Raw genomic sequence first — 24,687 nt, 5'->3', positions numbered from 1 at the left:
GTTTTGTGTTGAGCTTAAACTCAGGGCCTCACACTCTCATTTGGCTTTCTTTTTATAAGTATTTTTATTGTTATTATAAAGGTGATGTACAGAGGGGTTACAGTCACATAAATCGGGTACAGAGTACATACCTCACTCCCAGTTTTTTCTAGGTATTCTAATGTGTTTGCATGTAGTGCTTTGTTACAGGAAAATCAGAACTACTGTCAGCCTAATCCTTGCATCAGCAAGAGAAGAATTCAGGAATGACACAAGACATAGTGAAGGAGTGATAAGAAGATTTATTATGAAAGAAAAATGGCAGAGAAAGGACATTCTTTTTTCACAGTGTGATGACTTGGCACTTCTGGTAGCAGCACTACCAGAGCTTATTGCTATACACACCAAAGACACAAGCAGGATCTCCATCTCTGGGAAGAAGAAAGGACCAAGTGAAATTCTGATATGTGAGTTGAGGAATTAACAACCACCCACATCAATCAGAAATAGATGCCATAGGGCAACTGCATGTTTGAAATATGTGCAACAAAAAATGTCCCAGGGGCAGAGAGGATGGAGTGGTAAATCCAGAGAAGCATAAAATTAGCCAATAGGTGGGAAAGGGCAGAATTATCAACATGAATTGTAGCAAATCTCTCTGCAGAACAGAGATTTGTCAGTAACGAGAAGAAAAATAGATATAGCAGGAATTTGTTCTGAGTCCTGCTATAACCTTTCTACAGAAGGTAAAAATAAACAACCATTTGACAATTACCAGAATCTAACATCACTTTACACTTGACAACTATTTAATTAATGCACAATTGGAACTGACTACTTATTCTAATTTTTCCAGGGAAGGGGGTATGAGCCATATAGGATTTCCATTTATAAAACCAAGAAATTTCCAGAAAAGCCTGGGAAGTTCAAGCCTGAGGTTTGAACACAGGGTCTGGTCTGGGCACTGTCCCTGAGACTCTTTGTGCTCAAGGCTAGCTAGCCACTGTACCACTTGAGCTACAGTGCCACTTTGGCACTATTCAGAAGTCATGAATAAAACAGGAACAAAGATAAACTATATCTAAGATGAAGATACATATCAAGAATGGAGAGTTCTACTTAAAAAAAATGTCAGGAACGCTAAGATTTAGAAAGAGATTTCATATTGAAAGAGGCCTAACTATATCTTTATAATATTGGAAATTATGGAGGTGCTATCACCTAAATATGAATCGCTGATATTCAGGAAAAGGTCTAGAAGCCACTACTCAGTACATTCTAGTGTAGTGTGTACGTGCAGTGAGACCACCCAGTTGCAGTGAAATGTAAAAGATTTTATTGAGTGGGGCTGGGAAGGTGGCTCAGTGGTAGGGTGCTTGCCTTGTATGCCTGAAGCCCTGGTTCGATTCCTCAGCACCACATAAGCAAAAAGAAAAAAGCCGGAAGTGGCGCTGTGGCTCAAGTGGTAGAGCACTAGCCTTGAGCTGAAGAGCTGAGGGACAGTGCCCAGGCCCAGAGTTCAGGCCCAATGACAAAAAAAAAAGATTTTATTGAACAACACGTGCTCACTCACCAAGACCACACCTAGAGTAGGGAATCCCAGAAAATGGCCCGGAGCGCCAGTCCACCTTGGCCTTTAAGCATTTTTGGCTAGAGCAGGGAAAGGGGGAGGTTAGTATTGGTTTTAGCCAATGAATGTTACAAGAAATTCACACTATAAGTTCAAATTTTCTGCCAAGGTTTTGCAGGTGGGAGGCTGGGGAATAGAACAAAGGATGGTTGAGGAAACTAAGCAACCCCATTTTACTTAAGACCCCATCTCAGTTCTGCGACTTAACTTGTGACCCACTTTAGCCCCAATGCCAGTAATTTATGACAGAAAGCCATGCACAAACAATTCTTCGAGCCATAGATGACGTTTGCTTAAGTCAGGTGTTTACCCCTGAGTGACTTTGCCCCTGAGTGACCTAGGGCTAAGAGTTTCAGTTAAAACCATATAATGTGCCCACGGTTCTTTAGAGCCCAGGGTGAAACATGCCATGCATACTGTTGGTCCAGGTGTGACTCAACCGTTTGTGGTCAAGCTATGGACCAAGGATATTTTTCTGTAAAGGTCAACCAATCATATTTGCCCAGCTTAACTTGCTTTAAATGTTAACCAATCATGTAATTTCTTATGTAAAAGTTCCTTAAAGTTGTTTGTTCAATACTATAAAAGCTGTGCTGATTCTATGCTCGGGACCTCTTAGCGTCAAGTGGTAGTGGTGTAGCATAACTTATGGAAATTGAGGCCTGGTGTAGGCAACTCAGAAATATGGTATCTAGAGAGGTGATTCTCCCAACCCCCATCCAAGCTACTGTTCACCTGCAGAAAGTCCTTCCTGCTGTATAGCTATACTCCCTCTTGCTGCAAGGAACTTATCCCTCTCCCCTGAGCCCTCCTCCCTTGGAAGAAAAGCTCCCAATCGTAAGACAATTAATATTATCCATCATTTCCCCATTGAACTGCCAACACTTACTGTAAGGATAAGGTAAGCATTAAAAACAGACCTCTCAGTAGAGAGAAACTCCAGGTTAATTATTAAAGGAACTTTGGAGTGTAGTTTGATTTTGGAGAGGATAAGTAAAAAGTTTGCAATCTATTGTGATAAAGGTCTGCTAAACCCATATCAGGAATGAAAGAAAAGGGAAGCCTGGAAATGTAACTTTTGCCTTGTTTATTGAAACTGTTATTTGTAATCACTAACTGCTAGCTTTGCTTCTGTAGACTTGCTTGCTATCACTTATCCTGCCACTTGTGAGTGACCTGCCTACCCCTTTAAAATCCTGCCATGAGAGAGCTTGGTTGCTGGTCTTCACTGTCTCAATATAGTGAAGGTCAGAGGCCAAGGCTAATAAAGGTTCCAAACGCCCTATGACTGAGTGTTGGTGATTCCTTTTGCCAATTGTGAGTTTGAGTCCCACCTGCCTAGGGAAGTTGGGATACTTCATCTAGAAACTTAGAAATGCTATCTTTGCTTCAAAGAGAGGCAATAATGCATTCTTTCCTAAGGGATGCATTTCTCACCTAAGAACTCACAACTGCCTGACAGGATGCCCCAAAATGCAGATAGGAGGGCTCTCCTTGTTTCAGGGATAAGGATCTGTTTTACGGCAGGATGCATTCTTACCTGGAAATTCAGAGAATAACACCAGATGTCGTTAAAGCGAAGACAAAGCACCTAGCTTTGCATAACTTAAAGCCAGACTCCCTGGGGCCTTTACCCTATTAAATACCCAACAGCTCTAGGAGCTGTGTATTTCTCTGGGTATCTTCTTGTGTGTGTCTGTGTCTGTGTCTTTGTGTCCCTATAAGAGTACCCACACTCTGCTAAAGTGTGCCCCTGCCCTTCTGTTTCCTTGCTTGTTTACTTAATAAACTCTGCCAAGTTTTCTTACCATTGTGACTTGTCCAGAAATTCTTTTTCTGCGATCAAAGTCAAGGACCCTAAGTGAAGAGTGCCTGTATTTAAACCTCACCTCTGTCCGGGACAGTAGCACTTGCCATTAGCATAAAGAGCCTCGGAGACAGTGCCCCAGTCCTGAGTTCAAGCCCCAGAAGCAGCAAAATAAAATAAAAATAAGGAAAGAAAAAAAAACCCTAAAAGATAAAATAGTAAGTGAAATAGACTTTTGTGTGGGCGTGTGTATATGTGTATATGCATGCATGTGTGTGTGTGCTGATTCTGGGGCTTGAATTCAGGACCTGTCAATAAATTTTTTTTTGATCAAGGCTAGGGCTCTACCATTTCAGCCACAACTCCACTTTTTTTTTTTTTTTTTTTTGGTAGTTTAGTGAAGCTAAAACTATCCTGCTGGGGCTGGCTTTAAACTGTACTCCTCAGACCTCAGCCTTCTAAGTAATTAGGATTATAGGTATTGTAAAGCTCGAGTTCGGGAATCCTTGCCCAAAAGACCACCAGAGACCGTCACCTATGTAAAAGCAAAGGAGTCTTTATTGCAAGCTCCAGCTTGGTCCCCATGCGTACATGGCAGCAGCCCATGACGCTGGGAAGCCTCGAGCCTAGGGTTACAGCTCTTTTTATACACTTTTTTAGGGAAGAAAAAAAGGGGGTTGCACACATCATAGCATCATGTAACAAATCAATACACACCGGGAAAATCATAAAAACAATTCTATAGTTGATTGGCGCACTACAAAGCGGGAAAGGACCAGAAACAAGTCGTTGGTTAGATCAAGGGGGCTGAGGTACTTTAAACTGATTGGCTTGCACCACAGGGGAGTCTCTAAAGGACACGTGCTAACCTGCAGGGTGTCTGGTTTAGAAAACCGTCACCCAACCCCAGAAGGGGTAGTTCTGGAATTTCAGATACCTCGACATACTGTCTTAAAAACAATACCATCTGTGGTTCCGAGAATTGCTTTGCAAGGCTCACTGTCCTAATTCCTAGCATTGGGGCTGAAGTGAGTCAAGGGTTAAGCTGCAGAACTGAAATGGAGCCTTAAGTAAATGCTTAGGTTCCTCAGTTTGAGCTCTTGGTGCCCTCCCCTCCCCCCTCCAAGGCTTTTAATCTATTTAGTGACTTTTTTTTTTTAAATACTGCATACTTCTTTTCTGCTTACAAAGGAATTCTGTCTCCTCAAAGTCATGAAGATTCCCACAAACATGGAATGCAATCCTAATGTCTTACCATCATTCAGGATGCATAGAAACTAGGGAGAAGATGAGTCCCTGAAAATATCCTCATGTGAATGACCTCACACACAAGAGAAGGGACCATCCTGTGCCTCCAGTGGATACAATGCAAGCCCTAAACACTACACACATATTTGTAGGGAACTCTGGAGCCGAGCTGTGAGACCTGGAAAGGGTTAAGGGATTGAAGGCCATCTCAAACAGCACCCAGAAGGCTGAGAGCTGGGCCCTGGAAAGATAAAAGTCTAGGCAAAACCCTAAGTGAGAGCTGCTTGGGCACCAAAAATTTAAGACCTTGGAGATAAAAGTCTATATTAATGTTGGAGTGTTCATTGCTTCCTAAGATAAGGAGGCCAATTAACACTTGTATGCAAACTATGCTTCATGTTGATGTGAGAAGCATGATATATATAACCAGATAGACCTGTATTTGCCATTTTGTATTAGACCTGCTTGAAGAATGCAGCTGCTATTCTACCCAGACACTCCTGGATCTGGAGCTGAAATTAACAACCCTCCAGCAGGGAGTACTTGACAAAGTACACATTCCAGACCACTTCCCTTCCCCCCACTCCCAGCCTAGGATCGGAGATAGTAGCTGCCTGCCAATCACTTCTCCTAAGTTACCCTAGAAGTACCATCTAATTAGTTAGAGCACAATAGCTCGCTAGCCTGACCAGTTATTAGCCCCAGCCCTTTTCCTGCTTTGTATTGCGCCAATCATCCACTAGAATTGATTTAAATTTCCCGCGTGGTGTATTGATTCATTGCCAATACATACTGAGGCCTTACCCCTACCAAAGAACATATAAAAAGTGCTGTAACCCTGTGCACTCGGACATCAGTGCACAGAGGGGTCCTTGCTCGAGCGTCTCAATAAACGACTCATTGCCTCTTGCATTGATCTTTGGTCCCTGGTGGTCTTTGCAGGTGCTCCAAGTCTCCGGGCATTATAGATGGTTGCATGTAACTTCAAAAATGGATTGAAACCCTAGTCTGTGCACCTTCCTGTAGTCACCTCCTCTGTACTGAACTAAATAAGCAGGCTTGTTAATGGGATTTTGGGATACAGAAGCTGGCAGTGAGCTCTGAATCACATAGTGCACACCTGCCCCACCCCCCCAGCTCCCCACTTCCTATCCTTCCTTCTTTCTCTGTTCTTAGGCTCAGTATCCTGGGTCATGGTTAGTGACATATATTGAAAAGTAGGAGTGGCCAAAGGTTGCATGATCAATTATTGTTACCCACAACCTGGGACAGGATACTGGATCCACAGAAGAAATGAAAAAAGAAAGAGAGAAAATAGAAAGACAGGGAAATGGGGATGGGGTGGGGTGTAACAGTGCTCACTAGCTATGGAACCCTGAGCTCCCATAAGCAAGCTTATTTATTTAGTTCAGTACAAGGGAAGTCACTACAGGTATATGCAGAAAACAGGGTATCAATCCATCTTGTGGCTACAACCATTAACATGAGATATAATTTGTACACATAGTGATAACTGACTCCCTGATCATTAGGAAGCAGAGGGAAGTGGTAGATTTCTCAACATGTGTATTCCATCTCAATCTATAAACCTCCCATTCCATGCCTTAAAAGAAAATATTTTCCAGGAGCTGGTGGTGGCTCACGTCTCTAATATTAGCTCCTCAGGAGGCTGAGACTCGAGGATCATAGTTGGAAGCCAGCTCAGGCAGAAAACTCCCTATGAGATTCTTATTTCCAGTTAACCACTCAAAAAAAAAAAAAAAAAGTGAAATTGCTCAAAGTTAGAGCACTAGCCTTGAACAAAAGAGCTCAGAGGCAATGCCCAGGCCCTGAGTTTAAGCCCCACAACTGACAAAATATAAAGTATTATCACCAAGGAGACCATTGGGAAATCTTTTGGGAAATTATATTCTGATTAGAAAATCTAGAACAAATGAATAAATTCATAGATGTCCATGGCCTGCCAAAAAATGAAATGAGTATACACACCTTAAACAGATGTGTAAAAAACAATGAGATTACAACAGGAATACTCTATAAGCAAAAAGAAGTCCCCCAAATTGTACAGGTTCACTGCCAGCTGTCCCGACCCGCAGGACTTCAACCAGGGCAATGAACCTAAGCGAGAAGGAATGAAGGGACAAGAGACACGAAGAAGGACAGCAAGACAAGGATTCTGATCAAGCTGCCAAATTTTATTTTTCACACAGGGATATTTATATGCTTAGAATAAGGAAGCTTTTTCATTGGGCGTAGCAGCTGCAGGATGCTTGCTTAGGGCAATGTGAAAAGGTGGTCAATAGCAGCTACCTGGTCTTTGTTTGGGGCAGGATGCAAAGACCAGATTCTGTAAATAGCCTTGAGAGATGTTCCAGCGAGATAGTCAAGCTTATCATGCAGAGAGACTCCCTGCAGGGCTCTCGACATCTCCCCCTTTCTTATTTAGAAAATTGACCATCAATTGTTGGTGCTCTTTTTGAGGGGGTGACAGTGGCTCTGTTCCTCTAAGGGCCCAGGGTTTTTCTCCGCTCCGAGCGAGCGTCCTCACTCGGGGAGGGGAATTTTACAGACCTTGGCATGTTTTTTGAGGAGACGGCTTGTGGGTATGCATGCCAACCGTCATGCACCAGAGCTTGCCACTCAGGGGTCTTGGGTTTTGGGATCTCGCGGATCCATCCCCCTGCAGTCTTACCTGCACCCTTGATTAGAGCATTTTTTCTTCCTCCCATAGGTGCATCCTCCCCCAAGCGGAGGGGCCTCTAGGAGGAGGGGCGAACCTATCCCTTATGGCAATAGGTCTTGCCCGTTGAATGGTCAGGAGTTATGAATAAGGAGGGTTTTCTAAATAAAAAAAAGGAGGGCTGTTTCCCACTGGAACAAGCTCATGGCAAAACACTAATTAAAAGCCTGGGGTCAATCCTAGATCTCAATGCTGTGGTCTGCCATATCAAGGCGATGGTGATGAACCTGTATGGGCTTAGAAACCAAGAGATTAATCTGTTATTTAATAAATTTAAACAGGATGGTCCATGTCTGGAGTTCTAGCTGCATCTGCAAGAGAAAAGGCATCATCCTCGGGGGGAAGGCTTCCCCTGGGTTGTGGTAAGCCATTAACCTGTTTTATCAAGCCTTCTGGCAGCCACCTTGGGGCCGCTTGTTCTTGATCTAAAATACAGGCTGAACCTCGCCCCCAGATAAGAACAGGATCTGGGCCCTTCCATTTGCCTGTAAGGGGGTCTCGCCACATGACAGACGGGTGGGCAGAACTGGAAGATGGGTGCCAATGCCTGTCAGCTGCCGAGTGGCCTTCATTGTCCAGAGTTAGAAAATTAAGGGCGAACAATGTATGACTAAGGCGATCCCTAGGAGTGGAAAATGAAAAGGCAGAGGCTTTGAGGCGAGTAAGCCAGGTTTTTAGGGTGTTTTAGCCAAATTTTTTTGCGCGGTCTCTCTACATTGTTCCTTAAAGTCCGCATTCCATAAAACATAATCACTCCCACTAAGGGTGGCGCGGGCCAGGAACTTCCAATCATTAGGGGTGAGCCAGCACGCACTTTGGTTTTCTAACAAGGCTAACGTATAAGGCGCAGTCGGGCCATATTGGGCACATGCATTTTTAAGCTTTTCAACAAACCGGAGGCTAAGCCTCTTATACTCTTGTTGGCCTTTTCCCTGGGTGGGTTGTTCCTCTTCATCCCCAGTATCCTGCTCTTCATCCTCCTTTTCCTCCTCTTCTGATTCGTCCTCCTCACCCTCTGAGGCCCTATCTGTCTGGCTCCGAGTTACTGGAAAGGCGAGAACTGATTGATGGCCTGATCTAACCTTAATTTTATCAGGCGTTTTTGGCGTATCGGCCAAGGCCAGTATGCGGAGTTCATAATCGAGGGACCGCAGTTCTTTTAAAAGTTGAAGGTGTTCTCGCCTATGTTGAAGAGTCTCGCATAAAGGTGCCAGGTTAGGTAAAAGGGGGGGAGAAAAAACATCTGGATCAGGAGGGGCAGTGGGCCCTTGAAAGGCCGGGTTACAAAAGGGAGGGGGCGCATAGGAGGAATGCGGAATATTTGAGGTAGAGGGTTTAGTCTGAGGTAGGGGGTGACTGAATAAGGGGGGCCAATCAGGCTGACGATATTGGGCTGCCTCCTCTTCCAGGGTGGCCTCCTCCTCGGGATTTAAATTATTCTGAGGGGAATGGGCAGCCTGGGGTACAGGATAATAATGTTCATCTACCTTTTGAGAAGGAGTTTCAAGATCTAATACAACCGATGGGCAAGCTGCGGGGGGCCGAGAGGCATTTTGAAGAACCTCCTCTCCCGTTTTTACAAGTTTTAAAATTCCACTATCAAACAGAGAACATTTTAAAATGTCATTAATCAAATTCCAATAGGAAAAGGCCGTAGCAGGAACCTTTTCTGAACCAAAGGTTTCATAATAATCTTTTAAACAATCTCCTACTCTTTGCCAGCTTTTTGCATCTATGATTCCTTCAAAGGAGAACCAAGGACACAAGTCCTCTATGAATGAGAAAAATAATTCTAAATCCTTTTTCTTAACCCGCGTTCCCCGTGTCTTGAAGGCCTCCCTGAGGTCTGACAGAAATAGATCATGTGACGATATTGCTTGTCCCATAGTGGGTCACTCACCATGCGCCGTCCCCACTCCCCTCCTGGATCTGTCTCTCGGTGGGGTCTGTCGAGGCGATCTCGCGATCTCGGACTGTACTTGGCCAAGTTTTCCCGGAGGACGGCGTTCCTTCCTCAGTCAGAGGCTCGTGCCCCACGTTGGGCGCCAGTTGTCCCGACCCGCAGGACTTCAACCAGGGCAGTGAACCTAAGCGAGAAGGAATGAAGGGACAAGAGACACGAAGAAGGACAGCAAGACAAGGATTCTGATCAAGCTGCCAAATTTTATTTTTCACACAGGGATATTTATATGCTTAGAATAAGGAAGCTTTTTCATTGGGCGTAGCAGCTGCAGGATGCTTGCTTAGGGCAATGTGAAAAGGTGGTCAATAGCAGCTACCTGGTCTTTGTTTGGGGCAGGATGCAAAGACCAGATTCTGTAAATAGCCTTGAGAGATGTTCCAGCGAGATAGTCAAGCTTATCATGCAGAGAGACTCCCTGCAGGGCTCTCGACAGCCAGCCTCTAGAGAGCTAATAGCAATGTCCCTTCCATAAAACAGGAAGATAATGAGCTACCAGCCCATTATATGATATATTATCAGATAGCAAAACTGTATAAGAACACAACACAAAAAGAGCAACACTCTTGATGAACATAGACGTGAAAACTTCAATCTTGCATTTCTTTTTTTTTTTTTTGGTGTGGTCGTGGGGCCTGAACTCTAGGCCTGGGCACTGTCCCTCAGCTCTTCAGCTCAAGGCTAGCGCTCTACCACTTGAGCCACAACACCACTTCCGGCTTTTTTCTTTTTTCTTATGTGGTGCTGAGGAATCAAACCCAGGGCCTCAGGCATGCAAAGCAAGCACTCTACCACTGAGCCACCTTCCCAGTCCTTCAATCTTGCATTTCTTTATATTCATTATTAATGGTTTTACAACCATTATTTTACACATGCACACATTTTTCCTTTTTCATTCTTTTCTTCCTTTTGTTTTCTTGCTTTCCTTCTTTTTTGCCGATAATGGGACTTGAACTCAGGGCTTGGGCACTGTCTCTGAGCTTCTTTCACTCAAGGCAAGTGCTCGACTTGAGCCATAGTGTCACTTCTGGCTTTTTTTTGAGTAATTTATTGGAGTTAAGAGTCTCACAGAGTTTCCTGTCTGTGCTGGCTTGAACCAGGACCCTCAGATCTCAGCCTTCTGAGTATCAGCTAAGATTGCAGGCATGAGCCACTGGCACCTGGCACAGATATCTTTAAAAAACAGTTGCAATGTAGTCATGGTATTTAAGACCTGCAATCCTAGCTACTCAAATATAGAGGATCACAGTTAGAGGTCAGCCTAAGCAAAAGTTTGGTGAGACATGATCATAACTACTGAAAGATTAAAAATTAGAGTTATATTTTACCATTGCTAACTGCTGATTTTGCTTTTGTAAACTTGCTTGGGCTAACACCAACCCCCTCCCTCGAAATAAGGAATTGGGTAAAGTCTCAGAGCCCAGATGTCGGCCCCAGGACAAGGTCAGTGGTCACAGATAAAGAACAGACCGTTCCCATTTAGAAATTCCCCAGACGGGACCTTGAGATAATGACCACGATAATGACCACCTGGCAGGACCAGCAAACTAGACCAAATGCCAACCAATCACAAGCCTGTAACTATGTGAACTCCCTTAACCCTTATTGTCCAAAGTAACCCCCCCCTTGAATTCCCCCCCCCCCACGCCAGTCATTTTACAAAGAGTGTTACAAAATTTCCCGCGTAAAAAATGATTGCTAGGGTATATGGTGACCTTTAAACGGGCCAATCCCGGGACACCTTGTGTTAATCTTGAAGTCTTTGCTTTAAAAATGCCTGTAACCACTGCTCAGGACTCTCTCCCTTCCCGAGGCAGGGAGTCCGTTTGTGCAAACACCAAATAAACTCCTCTTGCTTGTTGCATCTCTCGGCCTGGAGTCTGAGTTTCTGGGGCGCCCTCCCGTTGACGAAAGTATCCTAGGGGACTAAGGTCTTTCACTACCCAAAGATAGGCATGGTTGTGCATCCAAGAATCATGGGGAGCATGAAAAGGACCGTGGTCTTAGCTGGCTCAGACATAAATGTGACACCTTATTTGGAAAATAAATAAAGGAAAAATATCTAGGAGTGTGGGTCAAGTGGTAGAGTGCTGGCATGGCAAGTATGAGGTCAGAATTTCAAATCCAATATCAAAAAAAAAAACTTTGTGCACTGTGTTTACAACACACAAGAGACAACTGACAGTAAGGGGGAAAATACTGACAAGCTATGCAACAGGTAAAGATAACATGTCAAGGTTACACATAGAGCTCAAAAATATATACAGTAAAGGAACAAATAATGCAATTTATAAATGGACAAGTAATTTGAACAAAATCCTCAGTCAAAAAAGAATTGCAAATCAAAACCACACAAAGGGCTGGGAAGGTGGCTCAGTGGTAGAGCGCTTGCCTTGCATGCCTGAGGCCCTGGGTTCGATGCCTTAGCACCACATAAGAAAAAAGAAAAAAGCCGGAAGTGGCGCTGTGGCTCAAGTGGTAGAGCACTAGCATTGAGCTGAAGACCTGAGGGACAGCACCCAGGCCCAGAGTTCAGGCCCCACGACTGGACCCCAAAAAAAAGAAACAAAAACAAAAACACACACAAAGATTCTGTCTCACTTCAGTGGGGTTGAAATCATCAAAAAGACAGACAACATTGCTGATGAGGATGGGGAGGGAGAGGGACTCTCCTATGCTGTTAGTGGGACTCTAAACTAGAGCAATCACTATGGAAATCAAGGCAGAGATTCCTCACCAAACTAAAAATAGATCTTATGAACATGCTAACTACTCTTGCGCATGTATCCAAAGACCTGCAAATCAATATAGAAGAGATACCTACATACCCACGTTTATTGTAGTCATGTTCATAAAGCCAAACTGGAATCAGCTGAGGTGCCAGTGAACAATGGATAGATGTGGCAATATGGTCCAAACATATCATGGAATAGTACTCAGTAATATAGGAAAATGAAATTGTGGCATTTGCAGGAAAATAGATGGTTCTGTAGAGACCAGCCTGCAGGGTGAGCCAAACTCACAAATCCAAATATCGTATTTTTGCTCACTGTGGAATCTATATATATAGAAAGACACATAAATAGATACACAGAGATGAAAGTAGAGAGAGACAGAGAGAGAGGCATAGATTAAAATTCTAACTATGGGAATACTTGTGGAGATGAAGGAAAGAGAAGGGAGGGAAAGAATGAGGGAGGTTGAATAACAGAGGCTACATTGTGTCTTTATACATAGATGGGATAAGAAGCCTCACTGAAGCCTGGTATATTAAGGGAGCCTAGGGAGAAACAGTAAAATCAGAGCCAAGGACAGCTCCCAGGCCTTAAGTTCAAGCCAAGGGACCAGCATACACACACATACATTATCTGTTTCCTCCCTTTTCTCTATGCTTATTTCCCTATTTCAGATGTCATAAAAGCACCATTACTAGAACAATTTAAAAACTCACAAAAAGTTAGCATTAATATTCAGCATTCAACTTTGCTTTACATTTAACTAACCACATCTTTCATTTCTTAAGGGAAAATTCCACTCTGCTCCATTCTTTGCATAGAAACATAATAAACCAGTTAATTTCGGAGTGTCCAGAGTCCCTCTTCCGAAAAAGGGGAAAAAAAACAAGACCAGGACTGGGAAGGTGGCTCAGTGGTAGAGCGCTTGCCTCGCATGCATGAAGCACTGGGTTCCATTCCTCAGCACCACATAAGCAGAAAAAGCCAGAAGTGGCGCTGTGGCTCCAGTGGTAGAGCGCTAGCCTGGAGCTGAAGAGTTGAGGGACAGTGCCCAGGCCCAGAGTTCAGGCCCCATGATCGGCAAAAAAAAACAAGACCATTGGACACATGCCTTTTAGGTTATGAAAGCAGTAAATTAAATAAGAAGTACAAAGATCACAGTTATTCCTGGAAACAACAAAACTATTAACTATCAGTAACTATTAAAGCCATGTAGCTGCCCAAACCCACAGGACCAGGAAATTCCTTCCCCAGGCGTAGAGTGGTGAGACAGGGCCCAATGAGAAGACAGTGAGTTGGGACAAGTGCAGCACTGCTGGGCTAGTGGAGGGAAACGTGTTCCCCTCTCAATATATCTCATAGCACCACTACATTCCCCTTGGGGGGGAATTCCTGTTCACTCCCAATGGGTTTTGAGGTCCTACTGGATCATGTTGGAGTCCTAGGAAGATTCCAGATCCTTCAGCTACTTTTCTTTTACATCACTAGCTTTATAGCATATACTCATGTTCTATTAGAGAACTTCACAGCAGCCGTGCCTGAGCACCGCTGCTGGGTGCGCATCCTCGACAATCACACGCTCTCTGACAATGGCACTGGGCTCCTCAGCCAGGAGGACCTCCTGAGAATCTCCATCCCACTCGACTCCAGCCTCAGGCCAGAGAAGTGCCGGCGCTTTGTCCATCCCCAATGGCAGCTCCTCCACCTGAACAGCACCTTCTGGAACCTGAGTGAGGCAGAAACAGAGCCCTGTGTGGACGGCTGGGTGTATGACAAAAGCTACTTCCATTCCACTATTGTCACTGAGGTAAGAGGCCCCATTTAAACCTTCTGTGTGTCTGCTCAAAGGTTTTTGCAGTAACACAAAGCACAGACTTGCTTTATATATTCAATCCCCCCCTCTCCCCAGAGTATATTAGTCAGCAATTTGTATTTCCTATTCCTTCAGCAAGTAGCAACTGCTCATCTATACTACCACGATGATGAGTTACTAGTACTGAGGTCATGAATGAAACAATCTAAACAGACACCTGTTATTAAATAATTTGATCTAATGAGAAAGACAGCTGTAATTTTAAAGAACAATGGAAATACCATGAAGGAAAATATTATCCTAGGTCAGTGGCTCTCAATACTTATTATGAATTATTACCCAGAGCAAGTTAGTCAGAACCTTTGGGGCATAAATCTAGTCCCCAGCATTTGTATACTTTTTAACTGAATGGATGGGTATCCACATGAGAGTTATTTTCTCAGTTGAATTATTCAGTGGTAAAAGAAATCAAACAAGACTTTGTATTAGTCCAAGTATAAAGGAAACCTTTCTTCCTAGGGAAAAAAAGAAGTTTGTTTTTTTTTCATTGTGAGAATGCCATACAGAGGAGTTACAATTACATGGGCAAGATAACCAGTACACCTCCTATCAAACATTGTTGCCTCCTCTTTGTTTTCCCTTCCCATCCCTTCCCATACTCCCCCCACCACCCCCGACCTGATTCCTCCCCCTCCCCCCAGCCCGCTACCAAAGTTGTAAAGTTCGTTTTTCAACATAACGACTTGTACATCTCATTATTGCAATGGGTCCACCTGTATCCCTAGTTAAACGATTTGTTTTTGCCCTTCCCCTCCACAAATTGTACTAACATCAAATATAGTGAAAGCAGGGGTTATACTGTGGGGGAGAAAAAGAAGAGTTTTTGTCATGTACTCTCCATTATGGTAACTCAATTTTCTTTAAAATACTCCTTTCTATGCTATAAATTATGGTAACAAAAGAATATATGTGCTGGTGGCTCAGGACTGTAATCCTAGCTACTCAGGAGGCTGAGATCTGAGGATCATGGTTCATCAGGAAAGTCTGTGAGACTCTTATCCTTATTTAACCACTAGAAGACCAGAAGTGGTGTTGTGACTCAAAGCTGTAGAGTGCTACCCTTGAGCAAAAGAGGTTAGGGAGAGTGTCCCGGCCCCCCAAGAACAACAAGATAAACAGATACATACATACGTACATACATACATACATACATACATACATAAATGCTGAGGAAATGAAATTTTGACAAAGGAATGCATAGAACCAGGTGGTGGTAGCTTATGCCTATAATCCTGTCTACGCAGGATTCTGAAATCTGTGCATCCTGGTTCAAAGTCATCCAGGCCAGGAAATTCCATAAGAAAACATGAAAAGCATGTGGTTCAAGTGAAAAGCAGTAGACTAGAGAAAAAGAGAACCAAAAAACTCAGGGACAGCACCCAGGTCCCACCCTGACTTCAAGTTCCAGGATGGACACACACACACACACACACACACACACACACACACACACACAATGTGTGTAGAAGCTAATGCATGCAACAGATGGAGTTGGTCATCTGAGGAGAAGAATAGAGAGATAAAGCCATGGAAACTTTGAAGACAGAAACAGAACCTGAAGAGTTGAAAGGAGCTGAGTATTTGAAGGTGTGTGGACTGGTAGAGGAGAGTGGCTGCAGAGGAAATGGACAGGAAGCGGGATCCACATACCACAGCACATTTTCCCTCACAGGAAGGCGCTTACAGTCTGTTTCCACTGAAGGCTTCAACTCTCCTGACACCGCTCTCTCTTCCTTTCTCTTCCAGTGGGACCTAGTATGTGAGTACCAGTCATCCAAATCTATGGTTCAAGTAGTATTTATGATTGGGTCACTGCTGGGAGGTCTGATATTTGGCCATCTTTCAGACAGGTAGGTGTCATTTCACTTTCTCTGTGGATGTTGATCAGATGGTATAGTCTTTTCTGTAGTTAAGAAATCTCAGCTGAGCTCTAACTTTGTGCCTTACATAGTAGTCCAGCACTCAGCAGAAAATTATCTTTTAGAAGACATTTAGAGAAATTTTAATTTGTATTGTACAAACTTAGAGAATAGTGGGATCTGATGAACTGATGTATTCACAATCAACAAAATAAAAAGCGAATATCTTTTCTATATAACAACAACAAACCATCTACAAAAAAAGCCAGAAGAACCATTTCATTCTCAATGGCTTTCTCAAACTAAAACACTTAGGATTAAACTTGACCAAAGAATTTAAAGACCTCTAGAATGAAAGCTATAAAACCCAGAAGAAAGACATTGAAAGCCAGGTATGGTGACTCATACTCCTAGCTACTCAGGAGACTGAGATCTGAGGATCAAAGTTGTACCCCAGCCTGGGAAGGAAAGTCCATAGACACTTACCTCCAAGAACCTGTAAAAAGCTGGTGTGATGTCCCAACCCGCAGGACATCAAGAGGGCAGTGAACCTAAGCGAGAAGGAATGAAGGGACAAGAGACACAAAGAATGACAGCAAGACAAGGATTCTGATCAAGCTGCTAATTTTTATTTTTCACACAAGGGTATTTATATGCTTGGAATAAGGAAGCTTTTTCATTGGCTGAAGCAGCTGCAGGGTGCTTGCTTAGGGCAAGGTGAAAAGGTGGTCGTTACTTAGGGCAGGGTGAGAAGGTGAAACAGCCTCAAGATGTTCCAGTGAGATAGTTGGCTCCCAACATCTCCCCCTTTCTTATTTAGAAAATTGACCATCAATTGTTGGTGCTCTTTTTAAGGGGGTGACAGAGGCTCTGTTCCTCTAAGGGCCCAGGGTTTTTCTCCGCTCCTGAGCGAGCGTCCTCACTCAGGGAGGGGAATTTTACAGACCTTGGCATGTTTTTTGAGGAGACGGCTTGTGGGTATGCATGCCAACCGTCATGCACCAGAGCTTGCCACTCAGGGGTCTTGGGTTTGGAGATCTCACGGATCCATCCCCCTGCAGTCTTACCTGAACCCTTGATTTGAGCATTTTTTCTTCCTCCCATAGGTGCATCCTCCCCCAAGCGGAGGGGCCTATAGGAGGAAGGGCGAACCTATCTCTTATGGCAAGGGCGCAATAGGTCTTGCCCGTTGAGTGGTCAGGAGTTATGAATAAGGAGAAGGGTTTTCTGAATAAGAAAAAGGAAGGGGGGCGGGGTTCCCACTGGAACAAGCTCATGGTGAAACACTAATTAAAAGCCTAGGGTAAATCCTAGATCTCAATGCCTTGGTCTGCCATATCAAGGCGATGGTGATGAACCTGTATGGGCTTAGAAGCCAAGAGATTAATCTGTTATTTAATAAATTCAAACAGGAAGGTCCACATCTGGAGTTCTGGCTGCATCTGTAAGAGTAAGAGAAAAGGCATCATCCTGGGGGGGTGGGGGAAGGTTTCCCCTGGGTTGTGATAAGCCATTCACCTGTTTTCTCAAGCGTTCTGGCAGCCACCTTGGGGCTGCTTGTTCTTGATCTAAAAGTCAAAGAGTGGCAGGGAGTGGTCTACACGTAGCTTCGGAGGGTATTGCCCCTTGGCTTTGTTTGCCTAAGGGACATTCATGTGCGAAGTGACCAGGTTGTTTACTTTCTGCAGCCAAGTTAAGCCACGAGACAAAGTCACTGTAGGGTTCATCTGGCCCCTGTCTAACTTTTGTCAGGGAAGTAGTAGCCAATCCCTTTTGAGGGAGATGCTTCCAAGCATAAAGGCCAGCATTTTGAATTTGTGCCAAAAGTCCGGTAGGAAAGCGCGCCTGTTTAGCATTGGTATCGAAGGGCGCATTACCCAAAAGTTTAGTATAGGTCCAGGTTTTTGAAGATGTTTTAGCCAAATTTTTTTTGCGTGGTCTCTCTACATTGTTCCTTAAAGTCCGCATTCCATAAAACAAAATCACCCCCACTAACGGTGGCACGGGCCAGAAACTTCCAATCTTTAGGGGTGAGCCAGCGCGCACTTTGGTTTTCTAACAAGGCTAACGTATAAGGCGCAGTCGGGCCATATTGGGCACATGCATTTTTAAGCTTTTCAACAAACCGGAGGCTAAGCCTCTTATACTTTTGTTGGCCTTTTCCCTGGGTGGGTTGTTCCTCTTCATCCCCAGTATCCTTTTCCTCATCTTCCTTTTCCTCCTCTTCTGATTCGTCCTCTTCACCCTCTGAGGTCCTATCTGTCTGGCTCCGAGTTACTGGAAAGGCGAGAACTGATTGATGGTGTTATCTAACCTTAATTTTATCAGGTGGTTTTGGCGTATCGACCAAGGCCAGTATGCGGCGTTCATAATTACGGACCGCAGTTCTTTTAAAAGTTGGAGGTGTTCTCACCTATGTTGAAGGGCCTCTGTTGGGAGCCAACTATCTCACTGGAACATCTTGAGGCTGAGTTTACAGAATCCCACCTTTTCACCTTGCCACAAGTAAACACCCTGCAGCTACTAACGACCACCTTTTCACCTTTCCCTAAGCAGGCACCCTGCTGCTGCTTCGGCCAATGAAAAAGCTTCCTTATTCCAAGCATATAAATACCCTTGTGTGAAAAATAAAAATTGGCAGCTTGATCAGAATCCTTGTCTTGCTGTCATTCTTCGTGTCTCTTGTCCCTTCATTCCTTCTCGCTTAGGTTCACTGCCCTCGTTGAAGTCCTGCGGGTTGGGACACTCGTGTAAAGGGGCCAGGTTAGGTAAAGGGGGGAGAGAAAAAACATCTGGATCTGGAGGGGCAGTGGGCCCTTGAAGGGCCGGGCCACAAAATGAAGGGATTTTCAGTAAATTGACCATCAGGCATATCTAATACAACGGATGGGCAAGCAGAGGGGGGCCGAGAGGCATGTTGGAGAACCTCCTCTCCCGTTTTTACAAGTTTTAAAATTCCACTATCAAATAGAGAACATTTTAAAACTTCATTAATCAAATTCCAATAGGAAAAGGCGGTAGCAGGAACCTTTTCCAAACCAAAGATTTCATAATAATCTGCTAAACAATCTCCTACTCTTTGCCATCTTTTTGCATCTATGATTCCTTCAAAGGGGAACCAAGGACACACGTCCTCTATGAATGAGAAAAATAATTCTAAATCCTTTTTCTTAACCCGAGTTCCCCGTGTCTTCAATGCCTCCTTGAGGTCTGACAAAAATAGATCATGTGACGAATTGCTTCTCCCATAGTGGGTCACTCACCAAGCGCCGTCCCCACTCTCCTCCTGGATTTGTCTCTCTGGGGGTCTGTCGAGGAGATCTCGGACTGTACTTGGCCAAGTTTTCCTGGAGGACTGCGTTCCTTCCTTAGTCAGAGGCTCGTGCCCCACGTTGGGCGCTAGTTGTCCCTACCCGCAGGACTTCAATGAGGGCAGTGAACCTAAGCGAGAAGAAATGAAGGGACAAGAGACACGAAGAATGACAGTAAGACAAGGATTCTGATCAAGTTGCTAATTTTTTATTTTTCACACAAGGGTATTTATATGCTTGGAATAAGGAAGCTTTTTCATTGGCTGAAGCAGCCAATGAAATTCTATATTTATCTAAATTATATAATTATAATTAAGATAAATATAATTATTATATGTAACATGTGTATCTTATATGTGTTTATATATGCTTATTTTAGGTCTAGCATGTACATATGAGAGAAAACATGTGAACTTTGTACTCTTAAACCTGGCTTACTTCATTTCATATGATGATCTCCAGTTCCATCAATTTCTCTGAAATGATGTAATTTCATTCTTTTTCTTAGCTTAATAACATTCATGATACATCCATTCATGGTCTGGGAGTAGTACTGATAGCTTGACCCTTGTGAATAGTGCTTCCATGAATATGAGCATATAGGGTTGTCCATAATAGTCTGAAACACATCCTTTTGCATAAATGTCCAAGAGTGGTAGTACTAGATTGCATGGTAGTTTTTTTTGCAGTTTGTTAAAGAACATCTATACTGGTTTATTCAGTGCTCACATTTGTTTATGGTCCAAATGTAGTGTATAAAAAAAGTGTGATTTCCCCCAAACTCCTTGCCTCCATTACTTGCTTACGTTTTTGATGCTGACTATTCTGCCTAGAGTGAGGTGAATTCCAGTGTTGTTTCAATGACCATTTCTTTGTCACCAGAGATAGTCAGTGTTTCTTTATGTATTGATTGGCCATTTGTAGTTCTTTTGTTTTGGGGGCGAGGGGTTGTCAATCATGGACTTTGAACCTAGGGCCTTAGTGCTGTCTCTGATTTCTTCTGCTCATGGGTAGCACTCTACCACTTTGAGCCACAAATCTACTTCCTGGGGTTTTTTGGGGGGTGAGGGAACGGATGGTTAATTGGATCTCAGAGTCTACCGATCTTTTCTGCCCATGATCCTCATATACCAGCCTCCTGAGTAGGTAGGACTACAGCCACCAGCACCTGGCTAATTTGTACTCCTTTTGGGAAGTCTCTGTTCAGTTCTTTTGCCCATTTATTAATTCATGGTTGATTCTTGGAAGTTTGGGTTGTTTTTTTTTTGAGGTTCCTGCATCTATTGAAATGATCATGTGGTTCTTGACCTTACTTCTATTGATATGATGATTACAACAATTGACTTGGAAATATTGAACCAGCTTTGCATCCCTGGAGTAAATACTGTTTGCTCATTGTGTATGTTTTTTGATGAGTTGTTGAAGTGACTGGCCAGAATTTTGTTCATCAAATGTTCATCAATGTTTATCAAAAATAGATTTATACTTCTCTCTCTCTCTCTCTCTTTTTCTGATAAGTCCTGTTTGGTTTTGGGATTGAGGGTTATGATGGCTTCGTTGAATGAGTTTATAAGTGAACATTTGCTTTCAATTTCATAGAAAAGTTTGAGGAATACTGGTGTCAGTTCTGCTTTGAAGGCCTTAGAGAATTCAACTGTGAATCCATCTGGTCATGGGCTTTTCTTGTATGGGAGATCTCTTATTGTTTCATTGCTTGATATGGGTCTATTTAGATGATTTAAATCTTCTTTGAGCCTTATTCTCTCTTCTGTGAACTTTCTATCCACTCCTGAAGGGAGAGGAGGTTTCTGAGTTGTCTACTGTTCATGATGAAACAGACTTTCCAAGGCACAAGAAGCCAGACACAGCTGAGAGTGGTTGTTAGGCTATCTATCTGAAACATTGATGGATGTCTTCCCCTTCTGTCTGTCAAACAAGTTGGACTTCCACCTTGACAGTGCACAGACACTAATAAAGATAGCAGAACTTTCTGGATTTCACTCCTCAGGACTCTAAGCATAACACACAAACCTGTCATCCCAAATATGTGTCTACTAATGAACACTTCTGACAAACTCTCATATGTTATCTTCTTTTTTATATGGCTTGACATGGCACCAGAGTTCTTATGGTGACTTTGCGTGTCCTCACTGAGAGACTGTGGACATCACATTCATTGGCAAATTGCTCAGCTTCTTCCATTTCAGCTGTTGGCTAATATAGACATTCCAACAAATCTCAAGTATAATGTAGAAATAATATTTAGCATTGATTAATATTTAATATTTATTTAAAGAACAGCATATTTCAAATGGATGATACCTAATCTTTGTAGAAAGATTCAGTATCTACCTTAAATTTCATGATGTGATATCTTTGGCTGTTTTTAGTGTTATTGTTTTTGGTCTTGAATAATCTCACATAGTCCAATATTTCTTAGGTTTGGGCGGAAAACCATCTTCAGGTGGTGTTTATTCCAAATGGCCATCGGTGACACCTGTGCAGCCTTTGCTCCCACCTTCCTTGTTTACTGTTCCCTGCGATTCTTAGCTGGGTTATCTGTTGTGCCTATTTTCGGAAACTCTTCTGTTCTCAGTAAGTCAGTCATTTGATCCTTTAATTTCCTTCTTGACTAGCAATGTCTTGAAAACATGATTTGGAAAAAATAATTATAACCATACAACTATAATTACAACTGTGTTTTCTTCCAGTTGTAGAGTGGACAAGACCTCAATCCCAAGCTATGTTAGCAATGTTGGCTTCCTACAGTACTGGGCAGATGCTCCTGGGAGGACTGGCTTTTTTCTTTCGCAGCTGGATCACACTGCAGCTGATATTATCCATACCTCTGTTGGTCTGCTGCGTGTTATCAAGGTATGGACAATATGTGTGGCCTTTAATTCTAATGAAAGGGAAATAGAGGCTTAGAGGGAGGACCTGACACTTGGGATCTGTGTCATCTCTGAATGATCCTGTCACCTCACCCACAGTCGCCACTGTGCTACTGAGACACAAAGGAGAACAGAATGCACTCTGCGAGGAGGCTGTAGCTGTGGAGTGAGCACTTTTCTATCTTACCCACAGAATTATTATGGAATCTTTTTTTCTTTCCTTTTTAAGCATATGTTGCTTGGAATAAGAGAGGTCTCAGGGAGCTATTTTCACGCATGTAAATAATGTACTTTGAACATACATCTTCTATTCGCTTTTCTTATGCCATCTTCCCCTCTTTTTTAAAAAATAATTTTAATTAGTTTAACAAGCTTGACTGTGCTGTTTTTTACAGAATGAAGTTATATTTGCACTCCACCCCCACCAACTACTGACTTCAATCTCCCTGTGTTCCTATGGCTCCCCAGCAAATGGGCGCCTTTTACAGTCATAACATACAGGTGCCATATCATATAAAATATATTTAAGTCCAGATTTGCCAACAAGAGTATATGATATGTGTCTTTCAGAGTCTGGCTTTTTTCACTTAGCTCGATGATCTCCAGTTCCTTCCACTTTGCTGTAAACAACATAATTTTGTTTTTCTTTTTGAGTAATAATATGCCAGTCTGTGGATTATTTCTAGGGCTTATATTCTATTCCATTGGAATACATATCTTTTTTTTTTCTTCCAGTACCATGATGATTCAATACTCTGGCTTTGTAGCACAATTTGAAGCCAAATATTGTGATACCTCCAGCATTGCTTTTTTTGTCCAGGAATGCTTTCACTCGGCAGAGTCTGTTGCACTTCCCTATCTGTTTTAAGATTGCCTTTTCTATTTACACAAGGCATGTCACTAGAATTCTGATGAGGGCTGCATTGAATCAGTAGAAAGTTTCAGTAGTATATAATCATGAGAGGTCTTCCCATCTTTCGTTGACTTCTTCAACCCTTAATGCTTTGTACTTTTTTAGTTTTGAACAAAAGTGATAAAATGAGCAAACTCTACGGCTTCAGCCAACAACTTTCCTTCTGGTTTTTGATCAGTCCATGGAATAAAATTTACATGGACTTTGTTGCCCAGACTGGCTTCAAACTGTGATCCTTAGATCTCAGCCTCCTCAGTAGATATAATTAGAAGTCTGAGCACCAGTTCCCAGTGTGTAGAATTTTACTGTGTATAAAATCACTGAAAAAAACCCTCTATAGAGATTAATTATATGGCATGTAGATCATATAGGGATATTAACCATTGGAATGTCAATGGATACTCAGACGATTTGTTCATTCCTCCTTGTTGTCTATAATTACTTTCAACAAACAAACACTTAGATACCCTTCCTGTAAGTCCACCAGAGAAGGCAGATTTAATCAGAAATGACTCTACTAAGATGTACAAAGTCTATATGAAATGGAGAGGAAAAGATATTTCAGAATAAAGTTATGTGTAAAATAAGCAGTTAGATGTTTACTGTAGCTGTGTTGTCTTCTTTTTCAGGATGCTGGTAGAGTCTGCTCGGTGGCTGGTTTTTAGCAATCAGCTAGAAAAGGGCTTAGAGGAACTTAGAAGAGTTGCACGTATAAATGGAAAGAAGAATGCTGGGGAGACCCTGAGCATCGAGGTGATCTGAGAAGGGGGCTGATTACTGGGAATGGATGATTTGACCTCACAGTCCTACTATTCTGGGTCCTCTAGGCATATTCCAAATTAGAATTTTCTAAGTTAGAAGTTTTTTTTTTTTTTTTTTTTCGGTCATGGGGCTTGAAGTCACGGCCTGGATACTGACCCTGAGCTTTTTCCATCAAGGCTACCACTCTATCACTTTGAGGCACCATGCTACATCCAGTTTTCTGTTGATTGACTAGAGATATGAGTCTTGGCAACTTTCCTGCCAAGGCTGGCATTGAACTGGGCTCTTCTGTTCTCAGCCTCCTGAGCTCGCTGCTTCTAACTGACACTTGCACATCACCATCTTAGTTCCCCCACAGTCTTATTATTGTGTAGAGAAAGAGGAACCAAATAAAAAAATGTGTCTATCTTTTGTCAGAAATCACATCATTGTTTGAATAAAAGACCAATTTCCCACACACGACACACATATGGGCAAGGAAGCAGTAACCCTTTCTCACTAGTTCAATAAATCATGGTTCACTTTAGGGAAAGCATTAAATATCATTTTAACTTCCATGCATTTCATTCAAAAATTAAATGCTTAGTAGGCAACAAATAGGAAATCTTGTTCTAATCCCAGTGCTTTGGCAGTAATTATATAAAAGTCCTTCTTTCTCTGATATTTACACTGTCATTATCAGAGAGTACCAAGATGTTGCCTATGTAGAAAAGCTCTTTGAAAATCTTTTTTTTTTTTTGCATTTCTTTTCTTGTTGTAAGGTTTGTTGATGTTTCTCTTATTTGTTTTTCTCCATATTTCTAGAACCTAGGTCCTAATATGGCTGGCTCACTCATAGATACATTTTACTCACTCATTTTAAAATCTTTGTAGCTGGGTCCTAGTGACTCATGCCTATAATCCTACCTACTCAGGAGGCTGATATCTGAGGATCGAGCCTCAAAGCTAGCCCAGGAAGGAACATTTGTGAGGCCCATAT

At 42.8% G+C, this 24,687-nt stretch overlaps 1 protein-coding gene across 1 annotated transcript in view; it reads left to right on the top strand.

Moving 5' to 3' along the window:
- Positions 1–13,332: 13,332 nt before the first annotated feature.
- Positions 13,333–24,687, top strand: part of LOC122105068 (steroid transmembrane transporter SLC22A24-like) — a 28,771-nt gene continuing 17,416 nt past the window's right edge. The window contains exons 1-5 of the mRNA XM_042676170.1: positions 13,333–13,906; positions 15,719–15,822; positions 21,583–21,737; positions 21,854–22,016; positions 23,576–23,699. Of these exons, the coding sequence (XP_042532104.1) occupies positions 13,505–13,906; positions 15,719–15,822; positions 21,583–21,737; positions 21,854–22,016; positions 23,576–23,699 (948 nt within the window). The 5' untranslated portion in view covers positions 13,333–13,504. The remainder of the gene's footprint in view (positions 13,907–15,718; positions 15,823–21,582; positions 21,738–21,853; positions 22,017–23,575; positions 23,700–24,687) is intronic.

Source organism: Dipodomys spectabilis, unplaced genomic scaffold (assembly GCF_019054845.1).
Source record: "Dipodomys spectabilis isolate Male_0828 unplaced genomic scaffold, ASM1905484v1 ptg000030l, whole genome shotgun sequence".
NCBI classification, from domain to species: Eukaryota; Metazoa; Chordata; class Mammalia; order Rodentia; family Heteromyidae; genus Dipodomys; species Dipodomys spectabilis.
The sequence above is the reverse complement of the archived record's forward strand: the minus strand, read 5'-3'. Positions and strand labels throughout refer to the sequence as shown.